Genomic DNA, 27519 nt, shown 5'->3' on the forward strand with positions numbered 1-27519 from the left:
CACACACACACATATGTAACCTCCTTGGATAAACCTAAAATGCACACACTTCGCAGCCAAAGTAGTTATGTGAAATGAATAAAAGCCTCCTAAGAGGCTTGGCACACAGTGAGAGTTTCATACACATTCTCTCCCACATGGGGGCGCCCTGGGAATCCCACAGAGCTAGGTAACCTGCCCACACCTGCAAAGCTGCTCACGGGACCTCTTTTCTCTCATTCCCTCTCTTGCGCATCTCCTAAGCGAGAAACGGGAATCTCTGTCCTGAGATCCAATTACCGTGTCGAAATAATTTCAGTGTATTCAAGGAAAAATCAAACACCCTCATTTTGCAGCGGCTCACGGGCGCACGCCCAAGAAAATTACTCAGCATTTGTTTTTCTCCTTTTGGGTTCTCCTACAATAGTTCCTTCAATCCAACTGCAGTGACTCTCTAGACCCTATCGACCCATCACCGTCCGGTTTTGCTTTGCAGGAACAACTTCACCCCGCGGATCAATGTTTGGCTTAGAGGCGGGATCAAAGGAGGTCGAAGCGCTGGGAGGGGGCGGACCGGAGAATGGGGCGTTACGAAACCTTCAGGAACAGCGGCCCCTCCTAGGAGGGGAGGAACCGAGGACCGGAGCCTCATTCTCTGCAACTCACAGCACTGGATCCTAGAACACAGTTCTTCCTGGCTTCTCTGACTGTTGGCAGAGCCTCCGAAACGCGCGGAACCGGTGGCCCACAGCCCAGTCAGCTCTCCACCAAAAGGTCCCGCTCGCCCCACACCCGGCCATGTCGTCCTACACCCGCGTGGCGTTGGTGACTGGCGCCAACAAGGGCATCGGCTTCGCCATCGCGCGTGATCTGTGCCGGCAGTTCTCGGGGGATGTGGTGCTCACCTCGCGGGACGCTGCTCGGGGCCGGGCGGCGGTGCAGCAGCTGCAGGCCGAGGGCCTGAGCCCGCGTTTCCACCAGCTGGACATCGACGACCTGCAGAGCATCCGCGCCCTGCGCGACTTCCTGCGCAAGGAGTATGGGGGACTCAACGTGCTGGTCAACAACGCGGGCATCGCTTTCAAGAGTAGGTGAGGGGGTGGGAGGTCCCCGGGCTCGTCCAGGGTGCGGGACAGCGAGCCGCAGGCGCCCCCCACACGTCCACTTGATTGATCGGGAAAGCAGCGCCCGCCGCTCGGGACGCGCTCAGGTCTCGCCTCGCGCGGCGGTTTTTCGTTTTCTACGGAGTCTCTGGAGCTGTTCGTTTAGCACAAGACCCGCCCGGGTGCCTGGCACAGCGCGCCCCGCCCGCCCGCCGGCCTGTGCGGGCCTGTGCGCGCCAGTGAGCAACCCAGGGCCCTCCCAGGACCGTCAGCTGCTGAGGTTTGCAAGAGAATCGGTCTCCTGGGAGGGAGCCACGCCCTGCCAAGCTCATCAGTTTTCTAATGCAAGAAACATTTTCTCAGAGAAGGGTCTCCAAGCTCCAAGCTTGCCGGGCTTTCGCTTTCCATGAAAAGGCGCATTCATAGATATCGGGCGGCATCTGCTCCGGACAGGAAGTGAATCTCAGAGACACGATTAGCGCGCACTTGCAAGTTAGTGGACTTAAGTCTGTTTAATCGAGAGCTTTGATAGGCTCTAGCACAAAGGAAGCGAGCATGGTTCCCACCCCCCAGAGAACCTAGGTTTGTTATCAAACATATAAGCGTGGTTTTAAGTAGCATCTTCCGGGGGGGAGGGGGCGGGAATCAAAGAAGTTACTACTCCAGTAGGAAAGTCATTGATCTTCCATGCGCTGCAGATAGAAATGAACAGGCCAGTGTCGCATGCAAACCTAGTGCGGAAGGGAAATCTAAGAGGCAGAACCCAAGAAAATGAAACATTGTGAAGCGTTAAACCTTCATCCGCTTGGCCTGGGGCTTCGCAAGTGCGGCCCACCGGCAACTCAGTCTGCGGGATTTCTAGACGCGAGGGCAGGAGGTACCCAACACCCACCTGGAGCCGACAGCGGATAAATAGCCAGCTTCCCCCACCACCGGGGAACGCTGACCTCAGCTGGAAGCTCTCGCCCCTCAGCGTGTGGGCGGTCGACCAGCAGCACCTGTGACCCTGAGCGCTCACTGAAATCGCAGAATCTCCAGCCTCGCCCTACACTTGAATTATAATTTGCATTTTAACAGAATTCTCCTGGTGCCTCCTCTGCCCGTTCGAGATTGAGCAGCAGTGATCAAAGCCAAGAGTTCTCGAAGTGTGGCTCGCGGACCAGTGGCTGTGGCATCACCTGGGAACTCGTTAGAAACGTGCTTTCTGGACCCCCACGCCAGATCTTCTTGGTCCTAAACTCGGGGGTCGGGAACCAGACGGCTGTGTTTTAAGAGGCCCTTGAATGTTTTTGCTTTTTATGGCCGCACACGGGGCATATGGAGGTTCCCAGGCTAGGGGAGGTCCAGTCAGAGCTACAGTTGCCGGTCGCCACGAGCACAGCAACACAGGATCCGAGCCGCATCTGAGATGTACACCACAGCTCTCCGCAACGCTGGATCCTTAACCCACAAGCGAGGGCAAGGAGTGAACCCCCATCCTCGTGGCTGCTAGTCGGATTCCTTTTCGATGTGCCACTACCAGAAAGCCAACCCTTGAAATTACTTTAAAGTTAGCTTGTTTTGCCTTCGTTAGAAGTAATATCCACTTTATCTTATGAATTTCGACGGTGGGGGGTGATGCATGACCTTTCTCTTTGTTTCCTCTTTTTGAAAGTTGATGATCCAACGCCCTTTGACATTCAAGCTGAGATGACGCTGAAGACAAACTTTTTTGGCACAAGAAATGTCTGCATCGAATTACTGCCGATCATAAAACCTCATGGTAAGTCCAGCTTTGTGGACTGTCCAGTTGCCTCCCCTCAGTAAGGAGTCAGCCACAGGGCTGTCCCTCGGGAATCACCCAGGGCTGCTGTTTCTCTGTGGAGGAAACGCAGATAGCTCTATTTTGTCAGAGTATCTCATAGCTCCTCACTGGAATAGTTTAGCTTTATTGAAAGGTATCTATGATACCTGGAGATGCTCTAGGGTCCCATGTCGTGAACTCAACTCTATAATGATAAGGTGAAACTTCCCCTGGGGCTCAGCAGGTTGAGAACCTGACATAGTGCATGTGAGGATGCGGATTGGATCCCTCACCTCACTAAGTGGGTTAAGGATCCAGCATGGCCCCAAGCATGGGTCGCAGATGCAGCTCAGATCCCCTGTGGTTATGGTTGTGGTGTAGGCCAGCAGCTGCGGTTCTGATTCAACCGCTAGCGTGGAAACTTCCATATGCTACTGGTGAGCAGTAAAAAAGAAAAAAAAAAAAATGTTAAGGTGTTGCAATCCCAAAAGGCCTTTCACCTTTGAGCAGTTCAGCCCCTCTCAGCTCCTCACCGAGCTCACCTGGGCCCTGGGGAAAGGGTCTGTTCAAGCATTTCTATGAATTTTCCTAAAGTCCTTTCATCTTGTACCAATCTTTGTAAAGCTGATTCATAACATCCAAAAGAAATCGTTTTTTATTAAGAAATATCTTGCCTACACCTTCAAGTATTTGATAAATAACTTTTATTACTTCTCCCACAAATACTTATTGAGCACCTGCCAAAACCTAGGCCTTGTGCGGGTGCCCGGGATGCAGTGGTGACATTGTGGGCATGGACAGTCCTGTCCATGGAGCACTGAGTCCCCTGGGGGAGACCATTGCTGTGCTGACAAAGAATCCTCAGTGTAAGGTACAAGTGTGCTCTAGGCGGGGAGAGAAGGCTTGCTCCCAAGAGGATCTTCTCTCCCAAGAAGTCAACTGTGATTCTTCGGAAGAACTCTGTGGTTCGTACTAGAAATGTGCTTTTCTTAACATTTTAAATAAAGTTGATCTCTAAGGCAAAAATACTTAAATCAAAAAAGATGCATAGGAGCTCCCATCGTGGCACACCAGAAACAAATCCAACTAGGAACCATGAGGTTGCGGGTTCACTCAGTGGGCTGGGGATCTGGCGTTGTAGCGAGCTGCGGTGTAGGTAGCCAGCGGCTACAGTTCCAATGAGACCCCTACCCCTATATGCTGTGGGTGCAGCCCTAAAAAGACTAAATAAATAAATAAAAGATGCATAGTGGGAGTTCCCTTCGTGGCTCACTGGTAATGAGCCCGACTAGTATTCATGAGGATGTGGGTTCAATCCCTGACGTTGCTCTGAGCTGTGATATAGGTCGCAGACGTGGCTAGCATCCCGAATGGCTGTGGCTGTGGTGCAGGCCGGCAGCTACAGCTCTGATTTGACCCCTAGGCTGGAAACTTCCATGTACCATAGGTGTGGCCCTAAAAAAATAAAGTAAAATGATGCAGTGAGAGTTCCACCCATCTGCACATTCCCAGCCTCTACTGGTAATTCCCTGTACTGGCTTCTTAGTGGGATGAGGTCATTGCAAATCCACCGGTACAGTTGCAGGTACTGGTTCAAAGATGGGACCAGGGGCAATGGAGTTGGTGAGTGCCCAGGGTTAAGGGGATAGAGGTTTGGGGGTTCGTTTTTGTTTTCTTTTTATGGCTGCACCTGAGGCATACCAAAGTTGCCATGCTAGGGGTCAAATCGGAGCTGCAGCTGCCAGCCTACACCACAAACCGCAGCAACACTGGATCCGAACCACATCTGCAACCTACACTGCAGGCTGCAGTAACACCGGATACTTAACCTGCTGATCAAGGCCAGGGATTGAACCTGAAACGTCACGGACACTATGTTGAGTCAGGAACAACAGAAACTCTGGGAATGGACTTTTTAAATGCAAATCTAAGCATAAATAAATGTGTTTTTTTATTTTACTTTTATTTTACTTCCTTTACCAAGTATCAGGAAGCTTTCTTCCTGTGGATTTTAGAATCCTAGAATTTGAAAGCTGCAAGATGTTGAAGAAAACGTACATTGCTACACCTTCACTTTATTATTATTTTTGTTTGTTTTTTAGGGCCGCACCCATGGCATATAGAGGTTCCCAGGCTAGGGGTCTAATCGGAGCTGTAGCCACCGGCCTATGCCACAGCCACAGCAATGCCAGATCCAAGCCCCATCTTCGATCTACACCACAGCTCACGGCAGCGCCGGATCCTTAACCCACTGAGAGAGGCCAGGGATCGAACCCGCAACTTCATGGTTCCTAGTCGGATTTGTTTCTGCTGCACCACGATGGGAACTCCCCTATACCTTCACTTTATAGAGAAGAAAATTGAGGCCCAGAGAAGGGAACACAGCCAGGTAGCAGTGGCACTGGAAACCACATCCAGTTTCCTAACTTCACCCCTCAATCGAATCAGGATAATTAGTTCCAGTGAGGGAAGGATTCAAGTGATGATGAAACCAAGCCATTTTGAAAAATTAAAGAAGGCTTTGGGGAGGGTGGGACTCAGGGATCAACCCAGCGCCAGTGAATTACTGTCCATAACTGGTTTTCTGTAACAGTCTTTCCCAAAGGGAGAATCTGGTTTGCAACATGGTGAGAATACGTATGACTTTTCAATAAACCTCATGTTTACCTGGAGGGCAAAACGCTGAGCATTATTGCCCGTTGCTTGGTAGGGAGTCACTTTCTCCCCACACAAAACGGGTTTTTTGTTTTGTTTTGTTTTGTCTTTTTGCCCAAAACTGATTTTAAAATCCACTCTTTATTTTATTTAGTTTTATAATATCACTTTAAAGAAAGTTATCTTTATCCAGTCTCTTGGGATAGACCATGAGTGGAAGACAACGTAAGAAAAGGAATGTATATATTTGTATGACTGTACATATATATGTACTTTGCTGTACAGTAGAAATTGGCACATTATAAATCAACTATTATTAAAAAATTAAAAAGTAAAAATAAATTTGGAGTTCCCGTTGTGGCTCAGTGGGTTAAGAACTCAACATAGTGTTTGTGAGGATGTGGGTTCGTTCCCAGGCTTAGCTCAGTGAGTTGAGGATCCAGGGTTGCCTCAGGTTTCGGCATTGGTCACAAATTTGGCTCAGATCCTGTGTGGCTGTGACTGTGGTAAAAGCCTCAGCTGCAGCTCCAATTCGACCCCTACTCAGGAACTTCCATATGCTGCAGGTGTGGCAGTAAAAAGAAATAAGAAAAAGAATTTGAAAAGTTATCCTACTTGCTTATTGGTTCAAGATTGAGTGTATAAGAAGGAGTTCCCAGTTGTGATGTAGTGAAAACGAATCCAACTAGGAGCCATGTGGTTGTGGGTTTGCTCCCTGGCCTTGCTCAGTGGGTTAAGGATCTGGCATTGCTGTGAGATGTGGTGTAGGTCGCAGACATGGCTTGTATCTTGCATTGCTGTGGCTGTGGTGTAGGTGGACAGCTGTAGCTCTAATTGGAACCCTAGACTGAATAAGTTAAGTTAGTCAACTGTTGAGCCACTAGGGGGCGCCACCTGCACATTCTTTCCAGAATGTGGTAGTGGTTATGGACCAGGGGACCACCTGGACCTCAGCAAAGAGTGGTGGAGATGGTGTGAGCTCAGCACTTCTCAGGGCTGATTAGACCTACTTAGCTGTTGCAGCGTCACTCTTTGGCCTCTCCCCCGGAGTGTTCCTGAGGTCAAAGAGGACACCTCCTCCTCTTAGGAGGTTTTTTTGACCTCCACTGAAGGCCTAGAGTAGCTCCTGTATTTTGCTTTTGTTTTCTTTCTTCCTTTCCCTTTTGAATTTAATTCCTTGTAGCAGCCAAGTGATTGAGAACAAAGCTATTTAGAAAGTAATGAAGAAGGCAACAATTGCTGAAGCAGATTCCTGGCCAAAATGTTGCCATGAATCTAATATTAAAAAAAAAAAAAAAAAACCGTGCCAATCCAAATTGGGAACAATACTACAAAATAATGACTCAGAATCTTTAAAAAATCACTGTCAACTGCTCTCGATTAAAAGAGACTACAGAGGACAACTAATTGCAATCCAGGATCCCACATTGGGCCCTGGATGAAAACAAAAAACCTATAAAGGAAGATTATTGAGACAACTGGGGACATTGGAATAGGGACTTTTTTTTTTTTTTACTTTTTAAAAAGTTTATTGAAATAAGTATAGTTGATTCACAGTGTTGTGTTAATTTTTGATATACAGCAAAGTAACTCAGTTTTATATACATACTCTTTTCCATTATGTTTTATCCCAGAATATGAAATATAGTTCCCCTGTACTATATAGTAGGATCTTGTTGTTTATCCAGTCTATACATAATAGCTTGCACCTGCTAATCCCAAACTTCCACTACATCCCTCCCTGCCCCCCTTGGCAACCACAAGACTGTTCTCTGTTGGACTATACTCTAGATAATAGTTGGGGGGGGTGTTGTTGTTTTATTTTTGTTTGTTGCTTTTTAGGGCCACGCCCACAGCATATGAAAGTTCCCAGGCTAGGGGTCAAATCGGAGCTGCAGCTGCCAGCCTACTCCAAAGCTACTGCAACTTGGGATCCCAGCCTCCTCTGCAGCCTATACCACAGCTTGAGGCATCGCTGGATCCTTAACCCACTGAGTGAAGCCAGGGATCAAACCCACATCCTCATGGATACCAGTCAGGTTCGTTCCTGCTGAGCCACAGCAGGAACTCTTAGGTAACAGTGTTGTACCATGACAAATGTCTTGAGTGTGGTCACATTTGTGGTTATGGAAGAGAATGCCCTTACTTATATATACTATGGTGTTTTGTTTTGGGGTTTTTGGTTGTGTTTTTTTGTTTGGGTGTTTTGTTTGTTTGTTTGTTTGCTTTTTAGGGCCACACCCAAGACATATGGAAGTTCCCAGGCTAGGGGTCGAATCGGAGCTAGAGCTACTAGCCAACACCACAGCCACAGCAACATGGGATCCAAGCTACACCTGCGACCTACGCCACAGCTCATGGCAACGCCAGATCCTTAACCCACTGAGCGAGGCCAGGGCTCCAACCCATATCCTCATGGATCCTAGTTGGGTTTGTTAGGCACTGAGCCACGAAGGAAACTCCCTCCTGTCTACTACGGTGTTTAAGGGGAAGATTTACAATACTGTCTACCCCTAAGAGAAAGAAAGCAAATGTGGCAAGATGTCCACAATTGGTAGAACTCAGCTGAAGGACACGGGTGTTTATTAAACTATTCTTGCAAATTTCTGTAGGTTGCAAAATTTTCAGTTAAAAGTTAGGAAAGAAATATGTGTTACCAGAGAGAGAGAGAGAGAGAGAGAGAGAGAGAGAGAAGGAAGGAAAGAAAATACTGAAGAGTCTTGGGTACCTGGGGTCTACATGAAAGGCTTGTGTGCAAGGACCAAGTGAGGCATCTCCATATGAGGCTGGGCCCACAACAGTATCCAATAGGTGTGTGTCCCCCTAAATGTGTACCCGTGGGGAAGGCCACTCAGAAAATCAAACAAAATCCAGTTGTCCTATCGGATGCAGAGAATATGGATTCAGGATAAAATGTGAGAAAAGAATCCCCCCACATGTGATGCTTTTTGAGTTGGACAAAATGTGTAAATTCACACTTCCTGGATTTCCACCAATGTTTCAAACTGTTTTATAGTTTGGGGCCTGCATATTTAACGGGCAGATCTGCCTCTTTAGTGGCTGTGAATCATGGTTAAAGTCAAGATGAACTCATTAACTAATTATGTTTCTTTGTTAACTATGGGCTAGAAAAGCAATGAGCAGAACTCCCTGGTGGTCTAGTGGTTAGGACTCAGCACTTTCACCTCTGTGGCCTGGGTTCAATCCCTGGTCTTGGAACTGAGATCCCACATCAAGCTGCCATACACTGTGGCCAAAAAAACAAACAAACAATGAGAATGAAAACTAGGATGGAGAATCAACCTGTTCCACATGTCACAGTATCCATGATTAAGGATGAACAGGGTCATCCCAAGGGATTACCTGACCCCAATTTTGGCACCCAGTGACACAGAGGTGGCCCCACCACCCTAGGAAATTGTGCCGACCAATAGGGAGCTTTAATCTAAAGGTGAAGGGGCCTTCCCCAGGAAAGCAAGTTCACAAGCACCTAGAGTGTATGTGCGGGGGAGGGGGTGTGTCACAAAACTACCTGCTGATTCTGCTAGAGACCTACCTCCTGCTCACCTAATGGGGAATCACTGCCCTTTAGCACCTGTTAATGATGGAAATGTGTCCTTTGGGGAGAACAAGAGACAAAAAGTTAAACCCCACCGCTGGAGTTCCCACTGTGGCACAGCGGAAACAAATCCAACTAAGAACCATGTGGTTGCGGGTTCGATCCCTGGCCTTGCTCAGTGGGTTAAGGATCCGGTGTTGCCGTGAGCTGTGGTGTAGTTTGCAGACACGGCTCGGATCTGGCGTTGTTGTGGCTCTGGCGTAGGCTTGGCAGCTACAGCTCTGATCAGACCCCTAGCCTGGGAACCTCCATATGCTGCGGGTGCGGCCCTAAAAAGACAAAAACAAAAAAACAAACCAAAAAAAAAAACCCCGAAAAACCCACTGGTGCCCTCTTGAGTCATTTTTGAATGACTTTTTGGAGGGTTTTTTTTTTTTTTTTTTTCTACAGCATATAGAAGTTCCCAGGGTCAAGTCAGAGCTGCAGCTGCAGCATACACCACAGCCACAGCAACACTGGATTCAAGCTGCATTGGCAACCTACTCTGCAGCTTATGGCAATACTGGATCCTTAACCCACTGAACAAGACCAGGGGTGGAACCTGCATCCTAATAGACGTCAGTCCTTAACCCACAGAGCCACAGTGGGAACTCCTTGGGTTTTGTTTTGCCTTTTTTTTTTTTTTTTAATATGCCTTCTGGAGTCATTTTTTAAATCAGGAATTAAACCTTCCCCATGACTCAACCACATGTTTGTCAATCATCAACCCATGACCGTTTCTTTGTGACCTGCTTCCACACTTGTGTCATTTGGTTTCAGGCAGAGTGGTGAATATCAGTAGTTTGCTGGGTTCCAAAGCCCTTGAAAACTGCAGCGAGGATCTGCAGGAGAAGTTCCGGTGTGAGGCACTCACAGAGGAAGACCTGGTGGACCTCATGAAAAAGTTTGTGGAGGATGCAAAAAATGAGGTGCATGAGAGGGAAGGCTGGCCCAGCTCGGCTTATGGGGTGTCCAAACTGGGGGTCACCGTCTTATCGAGGATTCTGGCCCAGCGTCTGGATGAGAAGAGAAAAGCGGACAGGATTCTGCTGAACGCCTGCTGCCCGGGGTGGGTGAAGACGGACATGACGGGGGGACAGGGCTTCGAGACTGTGGAGGAGGGGGCTGTCACTCCTGTCTACCTGGCCCTCCTGCCTCCGGATGCCACCGAGCCTCAGGGCCAGCTGGTCCGTGACAAAGTCATCCAAAACTGGTGAACGTCTGCTTTGGCACTTGATGCTTAATAAATGGGGAATGAATGAATGCATTTGGATGTTGTGGTGAGATTTCATTTCCGTCCTTGGGGAGCATCAAGTAGAATCTCTCTGTGCGGGATGGTCTTGTTCTGGAATCAAGATGAGTAATTTTGCTCTGCCCAGACTCTATCCTGAGAGGGAGATGTACCTAGTCCAGTGGTTTGCAAATATTAGAGGGCATCAGGAGTTTATGTCGTGGCTCAGCAGGCTAAGAACCTGATTAGTATCCATGAGGATGCGGGTTCGATCCCTGGCCTCACTCAGTGGGTTAAGGCATTGCCATGAGCTGTGGTGTGGATCACAGAAGCAACTTGAATTCTGCATTGCCATGGCTGTGGTGTAGGCCTCAGCTGCAGCTCTGATTCGACCCCTAGCCTGGGAACTTCCACATGCTATATGTGTGGCCCTTAACAAAAAAAAAAAAAAAAAAAGAAGAGAAAGAAGGTATCACATTCACCTGGAGGGTGTGTTAAACCATTGCCCAGAATTGGGGCCCAAGAGCGTGCATTTCTAACAAATTCCCAGGGGCTGCTGGTATTAGGATGGCACTTAGAAAACCACTAGTCTAGTGAGAGGTCTCAGGGCTGTGAAGCAGGTCCCAGCCATGTTCCAGCTGTCCCTTGCTTTTTCTCAGTTGTCAACTCTATAAAGATGACAATTTATCCTGTTCCTTTTTTTTTTCAGCCATGCCCATGGCATGCAAAATTTCCCAGGCCAGGGATGGAGTCTACACCACAGCAGTGACACAGGCTGCTACAGTGACAATGCCATATCCTTAACCTGCTGCATCGCAAGAGAACTCCCCCATTGATTTTCTTGTATTTGAGTACATTTAAAGTGGATCTCACCCTTAAGAAGTGGTATGGCTTGAAGAACTTGGGAAGAATGTCCTTGTTTTCTTGGGTCATGGTCCCTTCCATCCTGGGTTTTCCATTTGGAATTTGCATTGTGTTCTACCCAGAGGGTTTTTGAGGTTGCCCTGCCACTCTTTCCATCTTATTCCTGCCTGAGCAACCTTGTCCAGATCGCCTCTTTGCTCTGACATATGCAGATGTTTTCTCCTTAACCTATTCTTCATCCTTCTGAGCCACAGCTGGGGGTGCTTTTTCAGATGCCTCCCTGAGCCCTGTCTGTAGTCTTGCTGACAAGAGGCAACTTCTCTGCTTTCAAATAGAATTGGTTTTGCAACTAGCCTCCTGGGTTCGGGTTATCCCCTGAGGAAAAAAGACTTGGATAAGTTCTCTTGTGCCAGATTTGGTGTTGTCACTGCTGTGGCTCAGGTCATTACTGTGGCACAGGTTCAATCCCTGGCCTGGGAAATTCCACATGTCAAGGGCATAGCCAAAACAAAACCAAACAAAACAAAAGCAAAAAGCTTGGATGCAAAAGGATCTTAAGGAAAAGAAGAAATACACTTGCAAAGAAAGTTTGCTTGAGTTCCCCTTGTGGCTCAGCAACATGGTATCTGAATTGTACAAAATAGTGTGGGTAAAAATGTAGGTTCCATCCTGGGCCTCACTCATTGAGTTAAGGATTCCTTGTTGCCACAGGCTCTGGCATAAGCCAACAGCTGCAGCTCCAATTTCACCCCTACCCTGGGAACTTCCCATGTAGCAGGTGCACTGATAAAAAAATAAATAAAGTTTGCAAGGAAGACTTCAGAAGGAATGGCCAGTCAAACAACAAAAATGCAACAGGTGCACCATCCACAAAACACAAAATACAAAGGAAAGAAACACAAATTTACCAAGTTTGTGATGGGTCCACAGCAGGAAACAGCAACCTTGTGACTTGATTGCGACCATAAACCTCAATCTCCTGACAACGGCATTGCAGAAATAAGGGATAATTCTGTTTTCCTTTTGGAGATCAGCAAAGTATGGAAAAGCTCAAGGTTTCATTAACTTAGGGGACCAGGACAATGCAGCTGACACTGGTATTTCTGGTCTATGACAGAGTGCAAGTTATTTATTTTTTTCTACTCTCTGACGTGCGATGGCAGTATGGCCCAGGGTCCATTTGGCTCTCACACCCTCATGTCACTCTTCCATCCACTTTGGGTAGAGGGAAATCTGAATCCCACCCAGAATGATTTCACTTCCTTTAGCCAATCTCCATGTTGCCTGCTTAAAGCCAGCATGCTCTTACATTCGACTTGGACCATAGCTCCTAAGACATTTTAATGACTTGTCTGGTTCCAAAAACATTTTAATGGCTTTCAGTAAGTTTCCTAAATACCTTTCACACTCTGGACTTCTTCCAGACTCTTGCCAAAGATGGGCAGAAGCACAAAGACTGTGGAGAAATTTCAAGTTCTGCCTGGTGGAGTCATAAACAGGAAACGCATGAGAAAACAGGCCAGTCCCTTTCATTCCTTCATTTTTTTGTCTCTAGCTATATCCCACCTTGACACCCTTTGGATCAGCATGTAGTCCATTTAGAAGACCCTTAATGGAAACCTGTTGATCAGAAGGGCATTTCTCATTTTTGTGGAAAGGTCATAGGGGGCCAGACCATTGGGTGGTCTGGCCGGCACCTCTTCCCAAGAATTATCTACTACCCCCACCCAGCCCTGCTTATTCCCTATGTTTACAGCTGTGGCAGCCCCAAGGTGACATTGTCCCCTGTTGACTGCCAGCGGTAGACCCTTCCTCTGGACAGGACCAGCTGGGCTGGATCAGGGAAAGCTCAGAGCTGCTACTGTGAGCAGCCACATCTCACTCCATGCAGCCCAAGCAGCAGAGGGAACCAGGCACAGCCAGAGAGGGAAGCAACTGACTCACTCTCAAGAGAGGCAGCTAGAGAACAACCCAAAGGGAGACCACCCCTTCCCAGGGTGGTATCCATTCCCCAGCCTCAGAGCATCCCTGAGATCCCAGGATCTAAGAGATGTTACAAGATATTCCTGTGTCCCTTTTCCTTAAGCTAGTTGGAAGTGGCTTGTCGTATTTTGCAACCAAAAAGAATCTAATAGAAGTGCATAAAAATGTTCCATAGTATGCTCTAAAGGGGAAAAAAAACAAAACAGTCTTGGAATCAGGAGAAAAAAGAAATCATGAATTGAGAACCCATGGCATTTCAGGCTATATTATCATGCTTAATCGTTTCCCAATATTATTTAACATAAGTCTCACATCAGTCCTTTAAGACAGATTTTTTGTTTTTTGTTTTTTTGCCATGCAGAGTTGCCCAGGACAGGGATCAAACCTGTGCTACAGTAGTGACAATGCCACTGAGCCACCAGGAAACTCCTGAGACAGGTATTAAAGTCATTTTTCTTTCTTTCTGTTTTTTAGAGCTGCACATGCAGCATACAGAAGTTCCAGGCTAGGGGTCGAATGGGAGCTACAGCTGATGGCCTACACCACAGCTCAAGGCAATGCTGGATCCTTAACCCAATGAGCAAGGCCAGGGATCGAAGCCACGTCCTCATGGATACTAGTCTAATTCATTACCACTGAGCCACAGCAGGAACTCCCAAAATTCATTTTTCACGTGAGGAAAATAAAAGCTTGGAGAGGCTGATTAACTTGCCCAAGATCACACAGCTAAGAGCCAAGAGTCAGGGTTGTATCCAGGACTGTTTGACTGCAAAATTCTTGGTGCCCAGCTCTTGGAACGTCCAGCTTCACTACTATGAGTCTGCAGACCACAAGCGACTCTCCTGGTGTAAAAATTAAGGGAGACGCTTTAGTGAATCTAAGAGATTTGTAAGCTATATGGTTATTTGATCTCCAAACCAGAGATCTCTATGTAAATTATTCCAGAAAGTGAATAAAGGTAGTATGGTTTTAAAGTGGTATATTTTACATGGATTATCTCCTATAATGTGTTTTTTTAGGCACCAGATGGGGCCAGTGATCCTGTCCACATCAGCTTCTCTGTGATACACTTTTCTAGGCTGACACCTATGGGAAGCCCACACACAGCATTGGCTTTAGACCCAGCCCTAAGACTTCTCCCTCCCCTACTGACCTGCAATAGGATTGGGATAGCCCAAGAGCCTGAACAGTGACACGGTGTGGAGATGAAACAGGTGATAATGACTCTGCTGACAGAGGTTTACTTGTTACGGCAAGTCAACCACAAAGTGGGCACAGCGTCAAATACAAGACAACAAAAGACTTCTAACCACAAGGATGGAGAAGAGATGAGCTTAGAGGGTCACCATTGCTGGCACACAGAAATTCAACATGCACTTACCTACCAATCTCCCCAGTAGGTGGACCATTCATATGGAGGTTTCCAAGCTAGGGTCCAATCGGAACTTTAGCCACCAGCCTACGCCAGGGCCACAGCAATTCAGGATCTGAGCCTCGTCTGTGACCTACACCACAGCTCACGGGAATGTGGGATCCTTAACCCACTGAGCAAGGCCAGGGATCCAGCCTGCCCTCATGGTTCCTAGTCGATTCGTTGCTGCTGCGCCACGGTGGGAACTCCCCCATTTCCTCTGATTTATAATGCCTTCTTTATTGCTCAAAGGGGTAACGTTCTGATTTAAATTACATCTGAAGTGCCCTAATTAGTTTGAGTATTATTTCGCAAGGAACCTACCCGATTTACATGTCTTAAACACAGCTCGGGAGATCAAGGGTGACTAGAAAACTTGGCCAAGGTAAACAGATTTCTCGTAAGAAAAAACTTTCAGATCTTAGTGTTGTACATTTACTGTCAACCCTAATTATAAACGGAGTTGTTCTTTAAAGGGTTTACAGTACCTTTATTTGTCAAAGTTCATTTCAATTAACCTCCCACACACCTGGTGTTCTTTACCACTAAGGAACCCAACCACAAGGCACATTACATATATTATTTTATATAGATGCATTACAACACAGTTGTACATGGTGACTTTGGCACAGACTCCTTCTCTCTTCATGGTCAGTACAAGAATTTTTTTTTTTTTTTTTTTTTTTTTTTGCCTCACTGACAATATATGGCAGTTCCTCGGCCAGGGATCTAACCCAAGCTGCAGCTGTGGCAAGGCCAGGTCCTTTAACCCACTGCACCACAGGGGGAGCTCCTAAGTAGGTTTTTTAATCTCTATTAGTTCAATGCAGTGGTGGGATTTGAGGAACCTAAAAAAAAAAAGGAAGAAAAGAAACACCTGTTTGTCAACTTTGTTTTTGTAAAAATGGAGCTTATCACATCTTCATTAGGAAATCAACTTTCATGAAATTCTTTTTCCTGCCAAATTCTCAGTCCTTCAAACAGTTTTCCTCTGTTTCTACTTTAAGACCATCCCTAAAAATTGACCATTAGAGGGCATCTGGGACACTCGTCACATGCCAAATGGATGGAGACGGAATCAGAATCACAAGCCCGGCTGCGGAGTTCCCACTGTGACACAGTGGGTTTGAGGTAGGAGGTAGATGACCCCTGGACTAAGTCTTAACAGCTGGGACGTGTTGGGCTGAGGAAACCGGGCCTTACTTCTCTTTGACACATCAAGGGGAAAGTTAATGGCAGGAGCTAAGCTCTGCTGGAGTAAAAAGATAAGACGACCACATCCATCACTCCGGGGGTCAAGGAGACCCAACTACACATGCACCAAAAGACTCCTGGGGCCAAAAAGGGGGGGGGGGTGCTAGGCCACAATATGTCCTGATAACTGTCCCATCACCCTTTGCTCTGGAATCCGTCTTGGCCACAAGAGGCTCACACATATCCGGGAGGGGCCTGGGTCTGGTCAGGTGTGAGAAATAAAACAAGATAATTGGCTAAAGGAAAACAAAGACCTGGAAGAACTGTCCTATATAAATGACTGAAGTCACCTCCCTGGCGTGCTCCTCATTCAGGGGGACACCTACAGCCGCATTCCTCCTTTGAGTGTGTATTACTGCTTTGCTTCTGCCTTAGGTAAATAGACTACTTCTCTGCATGCTCTCCCACATGTTGTACTGTGTTTCTAACAATAAATTCTATACCTGTTTTTATGGTCTTTGCCTCCTCGAAACATTCTTGCTCTCAACAGGAGGCAAGAATCAAGGCAATTCTGCTTTAGTCTCTGACGATTCTAGTGGCTAGGATTTGTGGTGTTCATCCAGGCTGCCTAGGTTCAATTCCTGAGCAGAGAATTAAGATCTTGCTTCAAAGCATCACTCACTGCTCTCTCTGAAATCAGGTTAAGGATCTGGCATTTCTATAGTTCACAGCTGTGGCTCAGATTCAATTCTTGGCCCCAGAACTTGCATACATCACCAGTGCAGCCATAAATAAATAAAAGCAGCAGTAGCAGCAGCCTGGTTGGGCCAGAGGTTCAACATCCCAAACTATTCGAATATTCTTGGTGTTTTGGGGGAAGCAATAGATCCTCTTGGGGATTTGATACAAACTATATACTCTTTCTCCAGAAAATATACACTTACACTAAATATTCTACACAATTTCAACATGTTTGTGGACACCCTATGCTCACCACCCTCAACTCTTTCATGGATGGCCTAGCATTCACGAACCCCAGACTAGATCTGAAAATTCCTAAGGAATGGTGAGGGGTTAAACTGTTAAGAGGCCGCTTGGAGAAATCACAACCTCAACCAACAGATGGCACTGCTTTGGTTGGCTGAGAGCCCCAGCAGGTGCAAGCAGGATATCAGGTGAACTTTGTCTGATTCCTGTCATCAAGGTGCATCTTGCTCTGCAGCAGTCAGGCCAGGTTCGGTCTGGACTGTCCAGATCCAAAGGCTCTTGAGGATGAGAGGAAGAGGTTAGAGCTTATCCGAAAATAGAAATCCCATTTAGACTTGATGCGGGTCTCTTTTCTGAGCCAGAGCCCACATAGCTAAACTCTTTCCTCTGATGCCGAGGGTCAGAAAAGTGTGGCCCGTGCGGCTGAGGCACCTTAGCCAGGGTCCCTAAACCTGCTGTGGTCAGAGCTTGTAGGGAAGGGTTCGTTCCGCTACCTCCCCGAGGGTTTGGGTGTGGTCCCCATGTCTCAGTGCCACCAGCCCCATCTTTCTTGAGTCCAACGGCTGTCTTTGTAACTCCAAACCTCTCCTTGGGCAGGCCGATTCACTGACCGATGTCCCTTTCTATTTGGGTGTATGAGATTGGAGGGGTGAAGAAAGGCCCAGGTGAGGGGCGGAGCCATCCTGCCCACCTGTGTTAGACCTTCCCAGGAGCAGACCCGTGGCGAGGGCGGGACCTAGCTGTTCAGGCAGTGAGCGGCGCCCACTGAGGGAAAGCGGCGGAAGGGTGGGGTGGAAGCCTGACGCTGGGGAGTGGGCACCTAGGACCCTCCCCCGCGCGCTGAGGACGCGCCCCCAGGGCCCGCCCCGCTTGCTTCGGTACCGTCTTCTGGTCCCGCCCCCAAGTCAAGGGCCCGCCTCCCGGCCCTGCCCCGAGCGTCGAGGATGCGCCCTCGGCTCTGCCCTACGCACTGAGGGTTCTCCCTTGGCCCCGCCCCCGTGCGCCGAGGACACGCCTCCCAGGTCTGCCCGGTCCTGCCTGCAGAGGACCCCCTCCCTTGGCCCCGCCCCCATGAGCCGAGGGTCTGCTTCTCGACCCAGCCCTCATAGGCCACGCCCTCATAGGCCACGCCCCACGCGCCAAGAGCCCGCCCCATGGCCCCGCCCCCACGCGCCGAAGATCCGCCTCCCAGCCCGCCCAGTGTCCTGGAGCCGCGGCGGCTGGGGCTCCGACGCGGCGCTTCCTCCGCGGTCTCGGCTCTTCGCCGTGCCGCAGCTGCCCACGGCTCTACCAGTCGTGTGCAGGTCGGCTCTTCCGCGCCTCCCTTCGGCGAGCCCGCCGAGAAAGGCCGCCACCCCCGGTAAGTCGGGCCCGCGCCCTCGGCCGCCAGGCGAAGCCGAGGGAACCGGGGCGTCTCCTCCTGCGGGCCCGCGAGCGTCAGGGGCGTTTCCCCCGGGTGCACAGGGTTCGGGCAGCGCGGTGAGGCGGTCTTGGCGTGCAGGTGGTGGTTCCCCCCGAGCACTGCCCGGACCCGCGGCGCACACTGCTGCAGTGCGGGGGCTGCCCTAACGAGGCCCCGAGTGGGCGTGGGCTCCGGCCCAGGACCCCCAAGGGGCAGCCCGGGAGGCTGAATGGGGTCCCCTGCCAGTTCCCTGGCTCCCCGAGGCGAAGGAAGAGCGGCCGGGCCGACGCGGCCTCTCCTCTGGCAGGTGGAGGTCAGGTGGGTCACCGCCTTCCCGCTTCTCACCTCAGCGGCGGATGTTGAAGCTGCGGCTTTGTTTGCCCGCAGTCCTGTTGGGGAGCAGGTTTGGGGATCGAGACCTTTATAAGATAATGGCTTTTCTGTTAAGGGACCACCTCCCACCCCCCCACCCCGAGTCTTTCAGACCGTCCCCAGAAGGGATTCGAGCCGCAGTGCGCGCTCTGCCTGCCCTCCTGGCCCCTGCGTCTGGCAGGATTGCAGGCTGCTGCCGCCCTGGCTGGTCCTTGAGCACCTCACCGCAGCTGCTTATGAAGGCTGTTACCCGCAGGTGTTTCCTTAACCTGGGACAGCTGTCCTACAGTGGGAGAACCTTTGTAGGATTTTTTTGGTAAGCCAGTGGAGGCGCTCCTCTCCCCCCAAATCTTGCCCCCATTCGTGTCTTGCATTTTTTTCCACTACAATTTAATTACCACCCTGAAAGACCCGACTCAAAATAATATGCCCTAGAGTTGATTAAGCCAATTGCAGATGAGCCTTTCTGTGCTGGAGACTAAGGATCATTATCTATTGATAAGTGTCCCCAATTGTGGAGAGTGACTGTTTGACAGTTTTTTGTGTTTTCATCTAACTCAGAAATGGTCTTTCACGCAAACATCTTTTAAATTAACTTGTGTTGGATCTAGCTGGTTGGCTTTTCACTCGAATTTGTTTTTCTAAGAAATTAAGAATGGATAAGGTGAGCCATTTCCTGCTGACATTTGCCTTTTTTTGGGCGGATACATATGCTCTGATAGGCTTGTTTATACTACTCTTCCCCTGTGTATCTAATTGTTACCAGGCTGTAGAATTCTTATCAGTTTTACTGAGCTATTGAACCTCTCACAGAAAAGATATCCAGAATAGATTGCAAAATTATTGTCAAAAGAGCTCTGTAAGGGCTGCACTATTAATTTACCTGTAGGGTAATATAGGTGAGGCTCTATACCTACTCAGTTGTGCCACCTGGCTGAGCCAGAATCCTATTTCTGCCAGTTGCTTGCTGTGTGACCCCTGGCAGTTTTCTGATTCCCAATACCCTCATTTGGAGGTTGATAACACCGATCTCTTAGGACTTGTGTGTTGCATGAGAGAAATACATGCATAAGTGATGGATTCACCAAGCCTACCAGAAAACTTGCTCAGTAGCACAGTATCGAGTGCCCTGTATTTAGAAATAGAATATCTTGCCTGGTTGCCACAGACTTCAGCGTAGGTCACAGATGCAGTTTGGATCCAAGGTTGCTGTGGCTGTGGCGTAGGCCGGCAGCTGCAGCTCTGATTTGACCCCTAGCCCGGGAACTTCCATATGCTGCAGGTGTGGCCCTGTAAAGAAAAGAAAAGAGGAGTTCCCATCGTGGCGCAGTGAAAATGAATCTGACTAGGAACCATGAGGTTGAGGTTTCGATCCCTGGCCTCCCTCAGTGGGTTAAAGATCTGGCGTTGCCATGAGCTGTGGTGTAGGTCACAGATGAGGCTTGGATCTGGCATTGCTGTGGCCCTGGCGGAGGCCAGCAGCAACAGCTCCAATTAGACCCCTAGCCTGGGAACCTCCATATGCTGCGGATGCAGCCCTAAAAGGACAAAACACAAAAAAAAGAGAAAAGAGAGCTTGCTTGAATGACTATTTCCAAACTTCTCTCCTGTGCTGTAATAGGGAATAGTATTGTCTTCTTCCATCCCATAGTAACCTGAACTGCTCATTACCTGCTCTTACCTGGCTGACACTTTCCTTGCTATGAGCAGTGGTGTCCCTTCGCCACCCCACCTCCTAAACACACATGTTATCACTGACCAGGCTCTCTTCCTGCTAAGAAGCATCCACACCTGTGGACTTTGAGGACTTCTCTGCTGGCAGTTGGGCTTCCTCGGCCCTTCTTGCCAGCATCCCTCTGTTACATCAGCCCGCCCTCCGTCACTGTGTGTGCCACATTAAATCAGAATTGTGTTTGGAGATGTCCCCTTTTAGAGGCTCTGAGCTGTGAGACTGGACCCCTGCCTTGTTCATGCATCTTTCCCCAGACTCCTGCTACAGCGAACAGACTGTGTGGAGTATTGCAGAGACATGGGGTTTCAGAACTGTACATTTCCTGGCATTAAGAACAATTACGGACTGTGGGGATGTCCTAAATTCTGTCTTTACTTGGCAAAATCAGTATTCTCAAAAGTATGAAAGCTGTTATTTCAGAAAAGGGGATGGGCCTTTCCGCAAGTGAGCAGGCAGTCTTATTCTGTGGGTGCATTGCAGACTACAGTGTATTTTTGCAGCAAGGCCCAGCACATGCAAAGGCTCTGTGGTAGCGTGGCGAGAGCCTGTCTTAGGACAAGCAGAGTGCCCTGAGGAGAGAGGCAGGTGGAGCCTTGCAGGCCATGAGTGGATTGGGGATGGGGGCCGTGTGGACTCACTATAGATTTAAGGGGAAGCGTTTAAACATGGTAGAAAAGTGTTTTAAGGGGACTCGGAAAGCTGTGTGAAAGTACATTGGAGAGGGGCAGGAGTGAAGGAGACCCCTTAGGAAGCGTCTGCAAGCTTGCAGGAGAAAGGTGGTTTGTACAGGGCAGAGTCCACAGGTATTTTGGCAGAAGGGCCACCATGACTCGAGTGTGGCAGGTGAAGGGAAGGAAGAGGCCAGGATGATGGCAAAAGTCTCATAGGTGGCGGGGCCGCTCTCTGAGGAAAGGAGGACCAGAGAAGGAGCGTGTCGAGCAGAGAGAATCAAGGGTCGTGGGTTTTTTTGAGTTCCATGGTGGCGCAGCTGGTTAAGGACCCACCGTTGTCACTGCTGTGCTGCCGGTTCGACCCCTGGCCTGAAACATCCACCTGCCATGGGTGCAGGCAAAAAAAAAAAAGTAGAGGATTTTTTTCTTTTTTTTTTTTTTTTTTTTTGCCTTTTAGGGCTTCGCCCATAGCATATGGAGGTTCCCAAGCTAGGGGTCCAATCAAAGATGTAGCTGCCAGCCTACACCACAGCCACAGCAATGCCAGATGCTCATGGCAATGCCAGATCCTTAACCACTGAGCAAAGCCAGGGATCAAACCCGAATCCTCTTGGATTCTAGTTGGGTAGTCGGGTTCATTAACCACTGAGCTATGAAGGGAACTCCAGAAGAGGGTTTTTTTGTTTTTTTGTTTTTTTTTTTTTCCTGTCTTTTTGCCTTTTCTAGGGCCGCTCCTGCAGCATATGGAGGTTCCCAGGCTAGGAGTCTAATCAGAGCTGTAGACGCTGGCCTATGCCAGAGCCACAGCAACTCGGGATCCGAGCTGCATCTGTGACCTACAACATGGCTCACGGCAATGCCGGATCCTTAACCCACTGAGCAAGGCCAGGGATCCAACCCGCAACCTCATGGTTCCTAGTCGGATTTGTTAACCACTGTGCCACAACGGAAACTCCAGAAGAGGATTTTTTTTTTTAAGTATTATTGACGTATAACTTACAGATCATAAAATCTATTCAAGTATACTGTTCAGTGAGTTTTGGTAAGTATACAGAGATGTGTAGCCATCGCCATAATCCAGTATTAGCAGCTTCCCATGACTGCCCCCCTGCCCCAAAGATCCCTTGTGTCCATTTGCAGTTACTGTGTGTTCCCGCTCCCCAGCCTAGGCACTCACGAATATGCCTGCCACCTCTTCAGACGGGCCTGTTCTGCACATTTAATATAAATGGTGTTATACAACGTATGCCCCGTTGTGATGAGCTTCTCCCACTAAGCTTGTGTTTTCCAGCTTCATTCAAATTGTAGCACATTCAGGACTTTGTTCCTTGTTGTTGTTGGTAGCACCATCATAGGCTGGGCCACATTTTGTTTCTGGACACTCGAGAGTCTCGCTTGGGATGCCCCCAGTTTGAGGTACTTGGGCCTGATCCAGGTAGTGAAGTCAAGGAGATGCATGCATGAGTTTGGGCCTTGGAGGGGGAGGTTGGGGCGGTAGTAAATCTGTGGTCATCAGCGTGAAGATGGTATTTATAAGTTGCAGGAATGGGAGACACATCACTGAGGGGGAGGAGGGAGAGGAAGAGGGAGATGGAGAGTGAGCCCAAGCTTGGTGCCAGGATGAATGACCAGCATTTGGAAATCATGAACACAAGGATGAGGAGGTCCCGTCGTGGTGCAGTGATTAACAAATCCACCTAGGGACCATGAGGTTGAGGGTTCGATCCCTCACCTTGCTCAGTGGGTTAAGGATCCGGCGTTGCCGTGAGCTGTGGTGTAGGTCACAGACACGGCTCGGATCCCGAGTTGCTGAGGCTCTGGTATAGGCTGGTGGCTACAGCTCTGATTCGACCCCTAGCCTGCGAACCTCCATATGCCACGGGAGCAGCCCAAGAAATGGCAAAAAGACAAAAAAAAAAAAAAAAAAAAAAAAGGAGAAGGATGAGCCTGCAGAGAAGGCACAGCAGAGGTGTCAGTAGGAACCAACCTAGGCGCGTGGGCCAGAGGAGTGTGGGCTGACAGGCAGTTTCTAGAAGGAAGTGGTCAGCGGCATGGTCCTCTTGAGGTGAATGAGGAAGCAGAGCCCACCGACGTTGGCCACTTGAAGCTTGTGTTGGCCTTGAGAAGCCCGGAGTGAGCTCAGAGTGATCAGAAAGCCAATTTGGCGACATCGTGGAAGTCTTGCAACGTTGCCGTGGCCAATAAATGAGAATCAGGCTTAAGGATTATGTTGTCCCTCAGCTGAGTTTCTTCTATGATATTTGCCTTTTTATTGGATGGCAGCATGCAACTTGGTTGGCAAACTAACTCCAGTTCGTGGATTTAATCATATTACCATTGCTCTATCCCTCGATTCAGCTTCCTACTAGAGGAATATTACTTCGGCTCATGAATCAATCAGGATTGTGTTGGGTTGTGAGTAACAGAAAGCTTGATTGCACATCAGCTTCAACAAATTAGCTTTTATGTGCAGAAAACAGTAAGTCCAGAGGCAGAGCATCCAGAGTTGGTTGAAAAAGCCATTCTGGACCCTAGCCCCTCTTTCCACTTATGTGCAGAGTCTTGCACATAAAAAATTAAATTAGAGTCATGCACATAAAAAATTAGAAAGCAGAGCATCCAGAGTTGGCTTAAAAAGCCATTCCAGACTCCAGCCCCTCTTTCCACTTATGTGCAGAGTCATGCCCTAAAGGTGGCTCTTTCCTCTTGGCTGTAAAAATGTGGCTTCAGCTCCAACATCAAACCTTTCTTCCAGGCAGAAAGAAGGAGAAGAGTAAGGGATAAAAGACCAGAGGAGTCCCCACCACTAGCTTCCACTGGCACGTCATTGTGCAGTGCTGTCACATGGTCACCTAGCTGCAGGGGAGACCGGGAATTATAGTGCTGCTCTGTGCAGAATGAGGGTTCCCTTAGTGTGGACAAGGGAGCACTTTAAATGGACCTTAATCAGACATAGAGTAAAGGGGGAACGAATGGGAGCCCTAAGGCACCACTTTTGAGAAAACATCAGAGTATGGAGCTTAGTGACAGGTCAAGGAAATGACCTTTCCTCATCTTGTGGCATGCTCTTCAGAGCTACAACCTGTTTGAATAGATTGACTGGTTGACCGTCAGATTTTTTTTTTTTTTTTTGCTTTTTTTTTTTAGGGCCACAATTGCGGCCTATGGAGGTTCCCAGGCTAGGGGTCCAATCGGAGCTGCAGCTACCAGCCTACACTACAGCAGCTCAGGATCCGAGCCATGTCTGTGACCTCTACAACAGTTCTAGCAATGTCAGATCCTTAACTCACTTAGCAAGAGCAGGATTAAATCTGCAACCTCATGGTTCCTAGTCGGCTTCGTTTCCACTGCTCCATGAAGGAAAGTCCAGACTTTTTTTTTTTTTTTTTAATGAAGGCATACAAAAAAAAAAACTTTAGGCATGCATTTCTTTATGTTAGAGTGCATAAATGATGGATGTTTTCCCAAAGGCAAATTTGCAGCATCTCTTGTTTCCTTTTGTCACATCGGGGATGAAAGGAAAAGGAAATGGTTGCTTTGGCATTGGGATCAGGCAGTGGATGTCTTAGGCTTTGCAGTAACTGCAGTGGTTCATATATAATGAATGCATCTAACCACAGAACAAAATAAAAGACTCCATCAAAGAATGTCCAAGGGCAAGAACAAAACGACGACCGCCTGGGGCCTGGCATGACACACGTACATCCAGATTCTATACCTGGAGGCACAGCGCTGTCAGGACAGCACCTGTCAGGGGCCTGGCATTAATTGCCACTTGATAACTACACAGGCACATGGTTCATTTCTGATACCACTGCTGTCAGACCCTTCTCTCTGACATCCTTATTTTTTGTTTTGTTTTCTCTTTTTGCTGCACACAAGGCATATGGAAGTTCCCAGGCCAGGGACCAAGCCTGAGCTGCTGCAGAGAGGCCGGATCCTTAACCCTGTGCCACAGTGGGAATTCCACATCCTTAGGTTTTCAGTCTTTTTTTTCCACCCAATTTTCTTATAGAATATTTCCAGTCCTCTCTCAGAGCGTAGCTGGAGACAGTTGGATTGCTAAACAGATGTTCAGTTAAGACTGTAGATCCGCTTTCCTTAGGTTGTGTAAACGCCCTACGTTGAAAGATACCATCTGCGTTCAAAATTACCTCTTGGGGAGTTCCCAGGTGGCCTAGCGGTTAAGGATCCCGCATTATCACGGTGTGGCTCGGGTTCTATCCCTGGCCTGGAACTTCTGCACGCTGCAGGTGTGACAAGAAAAAGAAAAGAAAAGAAAAAATCAGCAGTTGGCAACAACAGACAGTTAGTCACGTTCTGAGTTTTGCTCCTAGAATACCTTTTGTCCATTAAGTGGGACCCTAGCATTTTGCTTCTTTCTGCCCCGTCCATTTGTCTCCCTCTGAGTCCAGGAAGGCCGGAACTATTTATCTTTCATCTGCCACAGTGCCTGGCTCAGAAGCCTTGCTAAATATTTGAGTTGGCTCGCCCAGTGCGTTTGTGCAGAGGAGTGTTTGTGGATGCGTGTTCTCTGGAGCCCTGGGCTGGGAACGCGCCTCAACCTCGAAGGGCTGCCTCATTTGTTTATTCTTTGCTTCCCTCTCAGCTCCCTGACCTGCTGCGAGGATGTAAGATGGACCCGGAAGAGCAGGAGCTGTTGAATGATTACAGATACAGGAGTTACTCTTCCGTGATTGAAAAGGCTCTAAGAAATTTTGAGTCCTCCAGCGAGTGGGCGGATCTCATATCCTCACTGGGCAAGCTCAACAAGGTACGTGGGGCGGGGAGCGTTTGGGTGGCACGGAGGCGGGGACACCCCTGCCCTTTCATTCCTTCAAGGACTTGTCCTCTTAATGTTACACTGCCTGCTGATTACAGCCCTTAGATAGGAAGAAAGGCCCGTGGTTCTGTCACCCAGTTACCCAAGGTTCATCTTTCGGGGTACTTGCCACCTTCCAGTCCTTTTCTCCTAAGCGTAGACGTGTGGTGTGGAAGATAGTTGATCGAACAGCAGAAGAGTCATCTTCTCAGCAATATTTAAGTCTAAACAAGGGATTTGGACCTGTTTGGGCTCATTTTTTTTTTCTTAGGGCCACACCTGCAGCATATGGAAGTTCTCAGAACCAGAGTGGAATCAGAGCTGCAGCTATGGCCTACACCACAGCCATACCAGATCCAAGCCACATCGGTGACCTACACCACAGCTCACAGCAATGCCAGATCCTTAACCCACTGAGCGAGGCCGGGGATCGAACCTGCGTCCTCATGCATATTAGTCGATTCTTAACCCACTGAGCTACAACGGGAACTCCCTAAACAAGATAGATTTTTAGTGTCCAGCTATTCACAGATAAATTGTCTTCTGTGTACTGCTTAGCATTTTTACGGCTTTTTTGTTTCTGGTCTACCATTTTACTGCTGACTAGTAACACCCAGAAGAAAAAAGATGAAATCAGTGTGGAAATCTGCCCAGAGATTGTGTGTGTGTGTGACAGAGAGAGAGAGAGAGTCAGGTCCAGGAAGATCAAAACTGGTCATATGTAGACCTGACTTCGTGTTCTATGGGTGAGGCTATTGTATTTTCGCATCCTGCCTGGAAGGAGGGTGACCACTGTGCCCTGTAGGAGGAAGATATTTGGCCCTCGAAGAGGCTGTACCTGGCTCTCTTGCTGCCTGGCTCGGGCTCCTGTCTGTGACAGCTGACTCTGGAGCCCTCTGGGGTACCCTGACCTGCTGTGAGGATGTAAGATGGACATAGGAGATGCCCAGCCTAGTCTGGAAGGTCCTCACTCCCCAGGCCACACCCCCCCAGGGGCCTCTAAGAGACCTCGCTAAAGAGAAAGACCTCTATTTACCTCTTCAAGAAACCGGGGAGTGAGAATACGAGCAGCCTGACCATGGGCTCAGGGGTGGGGTGGGCAATGCCCAGGCAGCTTTCTAGCACCAGCCGCCGGAAAGCAGCTCTCAGCACCCACAGATGGCACCAAGGAGATAGGCAGCTATTACAGGTAGTGGCCAGGAAACTGCCCAGTCTCTGCAAGGTGTATTTACAGCACGGGAGCCTCGTGGCTGGTGCTGGCTGGGATGGAGGCATGTCATCAAACAGCAGATAAGAGCTGGCGAGTGCTTTGGTTGTAGAGTGCTAACCTTTCCAGCTGAAGAGAACATTCGCTCTCTTGCATGAAGGTGGGCTGCTTTTTTAGGGGGAAGGGAGAAGCCCTGGAATGGGATTTGGACAGGTTTGGGTTCTTCCAGATGTTTCACTCTTTTAGCCCTCGACTCTCTGGAATCTAAAAAGATGCTTTTAGCGGGGAGGACATGTGTTCATTATGTTTTTTGTTGAGTTAAAACTCATGTAACATAAAATTTAGTCTTCACCCAGTTTAAAGTGTATGGTTAAGTGGCTTTTAGTACATCTACGATGTTATGCAACCATCCCCACTCTACGTCCGGGATGGTTTTCACCACCCCCAGAGGAAACCCTCCCCGTTCCTCCCGTTACCCAGCCCCTGGCAACCACTAACCTGCTTTCTGGGTCTGTGGATATTTCA

General features: G+C 48.7%; 2 protein-coding genes across 15 annotated transcripts in view; both read left to right on the plus strand.

The window, feature by feature from the left end:
* The first annotated feature begins 629 nt into the window (after positions 1-629).
* On the plus strand, positions 630-10385 carry CBR3 (carbonyl reductase 3). Its single transcript, NM_001244732.1, is given in 3 exon segments — positions 630-1066; positions 2737-2844; positions 9899-10385. Coding segments are annotated over 3 exon segments (834 nt in total). The 5' UTR covers positions 630-777; the 3' UTR covers positions 10336-10385.
* A 7598-nt stretch (positions 10386-17983) lies between these two features.
* DOP1B (DOP1 leucine zipper like protein B) overlaps positions 17984-27519 on the plus strand; it is a 134498-nt gene continuing 124962 nt past the window's right edge. For all 14 annotated transcript variants that reach the window (XR_014825162.1, XR_014825163.1, XR_014825159.1 and 11 more), the window contains exons 1-2: positions 17984-18148; positions 25575-25739. Coding sequence is in view for 5 of the 14 variants with exons in the window: in XM_003132763.5 (XP_003132811.3) it covers positions 25602-25739 (138 nt within the window). In the remaining 9 variants the exon portion in view is untranslated. The remainder of the gene's footprint in view (positions 18149-25574; positions 25740-27519) is intronic.

This window comes from Sus scrofa, chromosome 13 (assembly GCF_054392235.1).
Source record: "Sus scrofa isolate SSC_HxYL_T2T_F1_AM1 chromosome 13, Sscrofa_HxYL_maternal_Yorkshire_Landrace_v2.0, whole genome shotgun sequence".
Taxonomy (NCBI): domain Eukaryota; kingdom Metazoa; phylum Chordata; class Mammalia; order Artiodactyla; family Suidae; genus Sus; species Sus scrofa.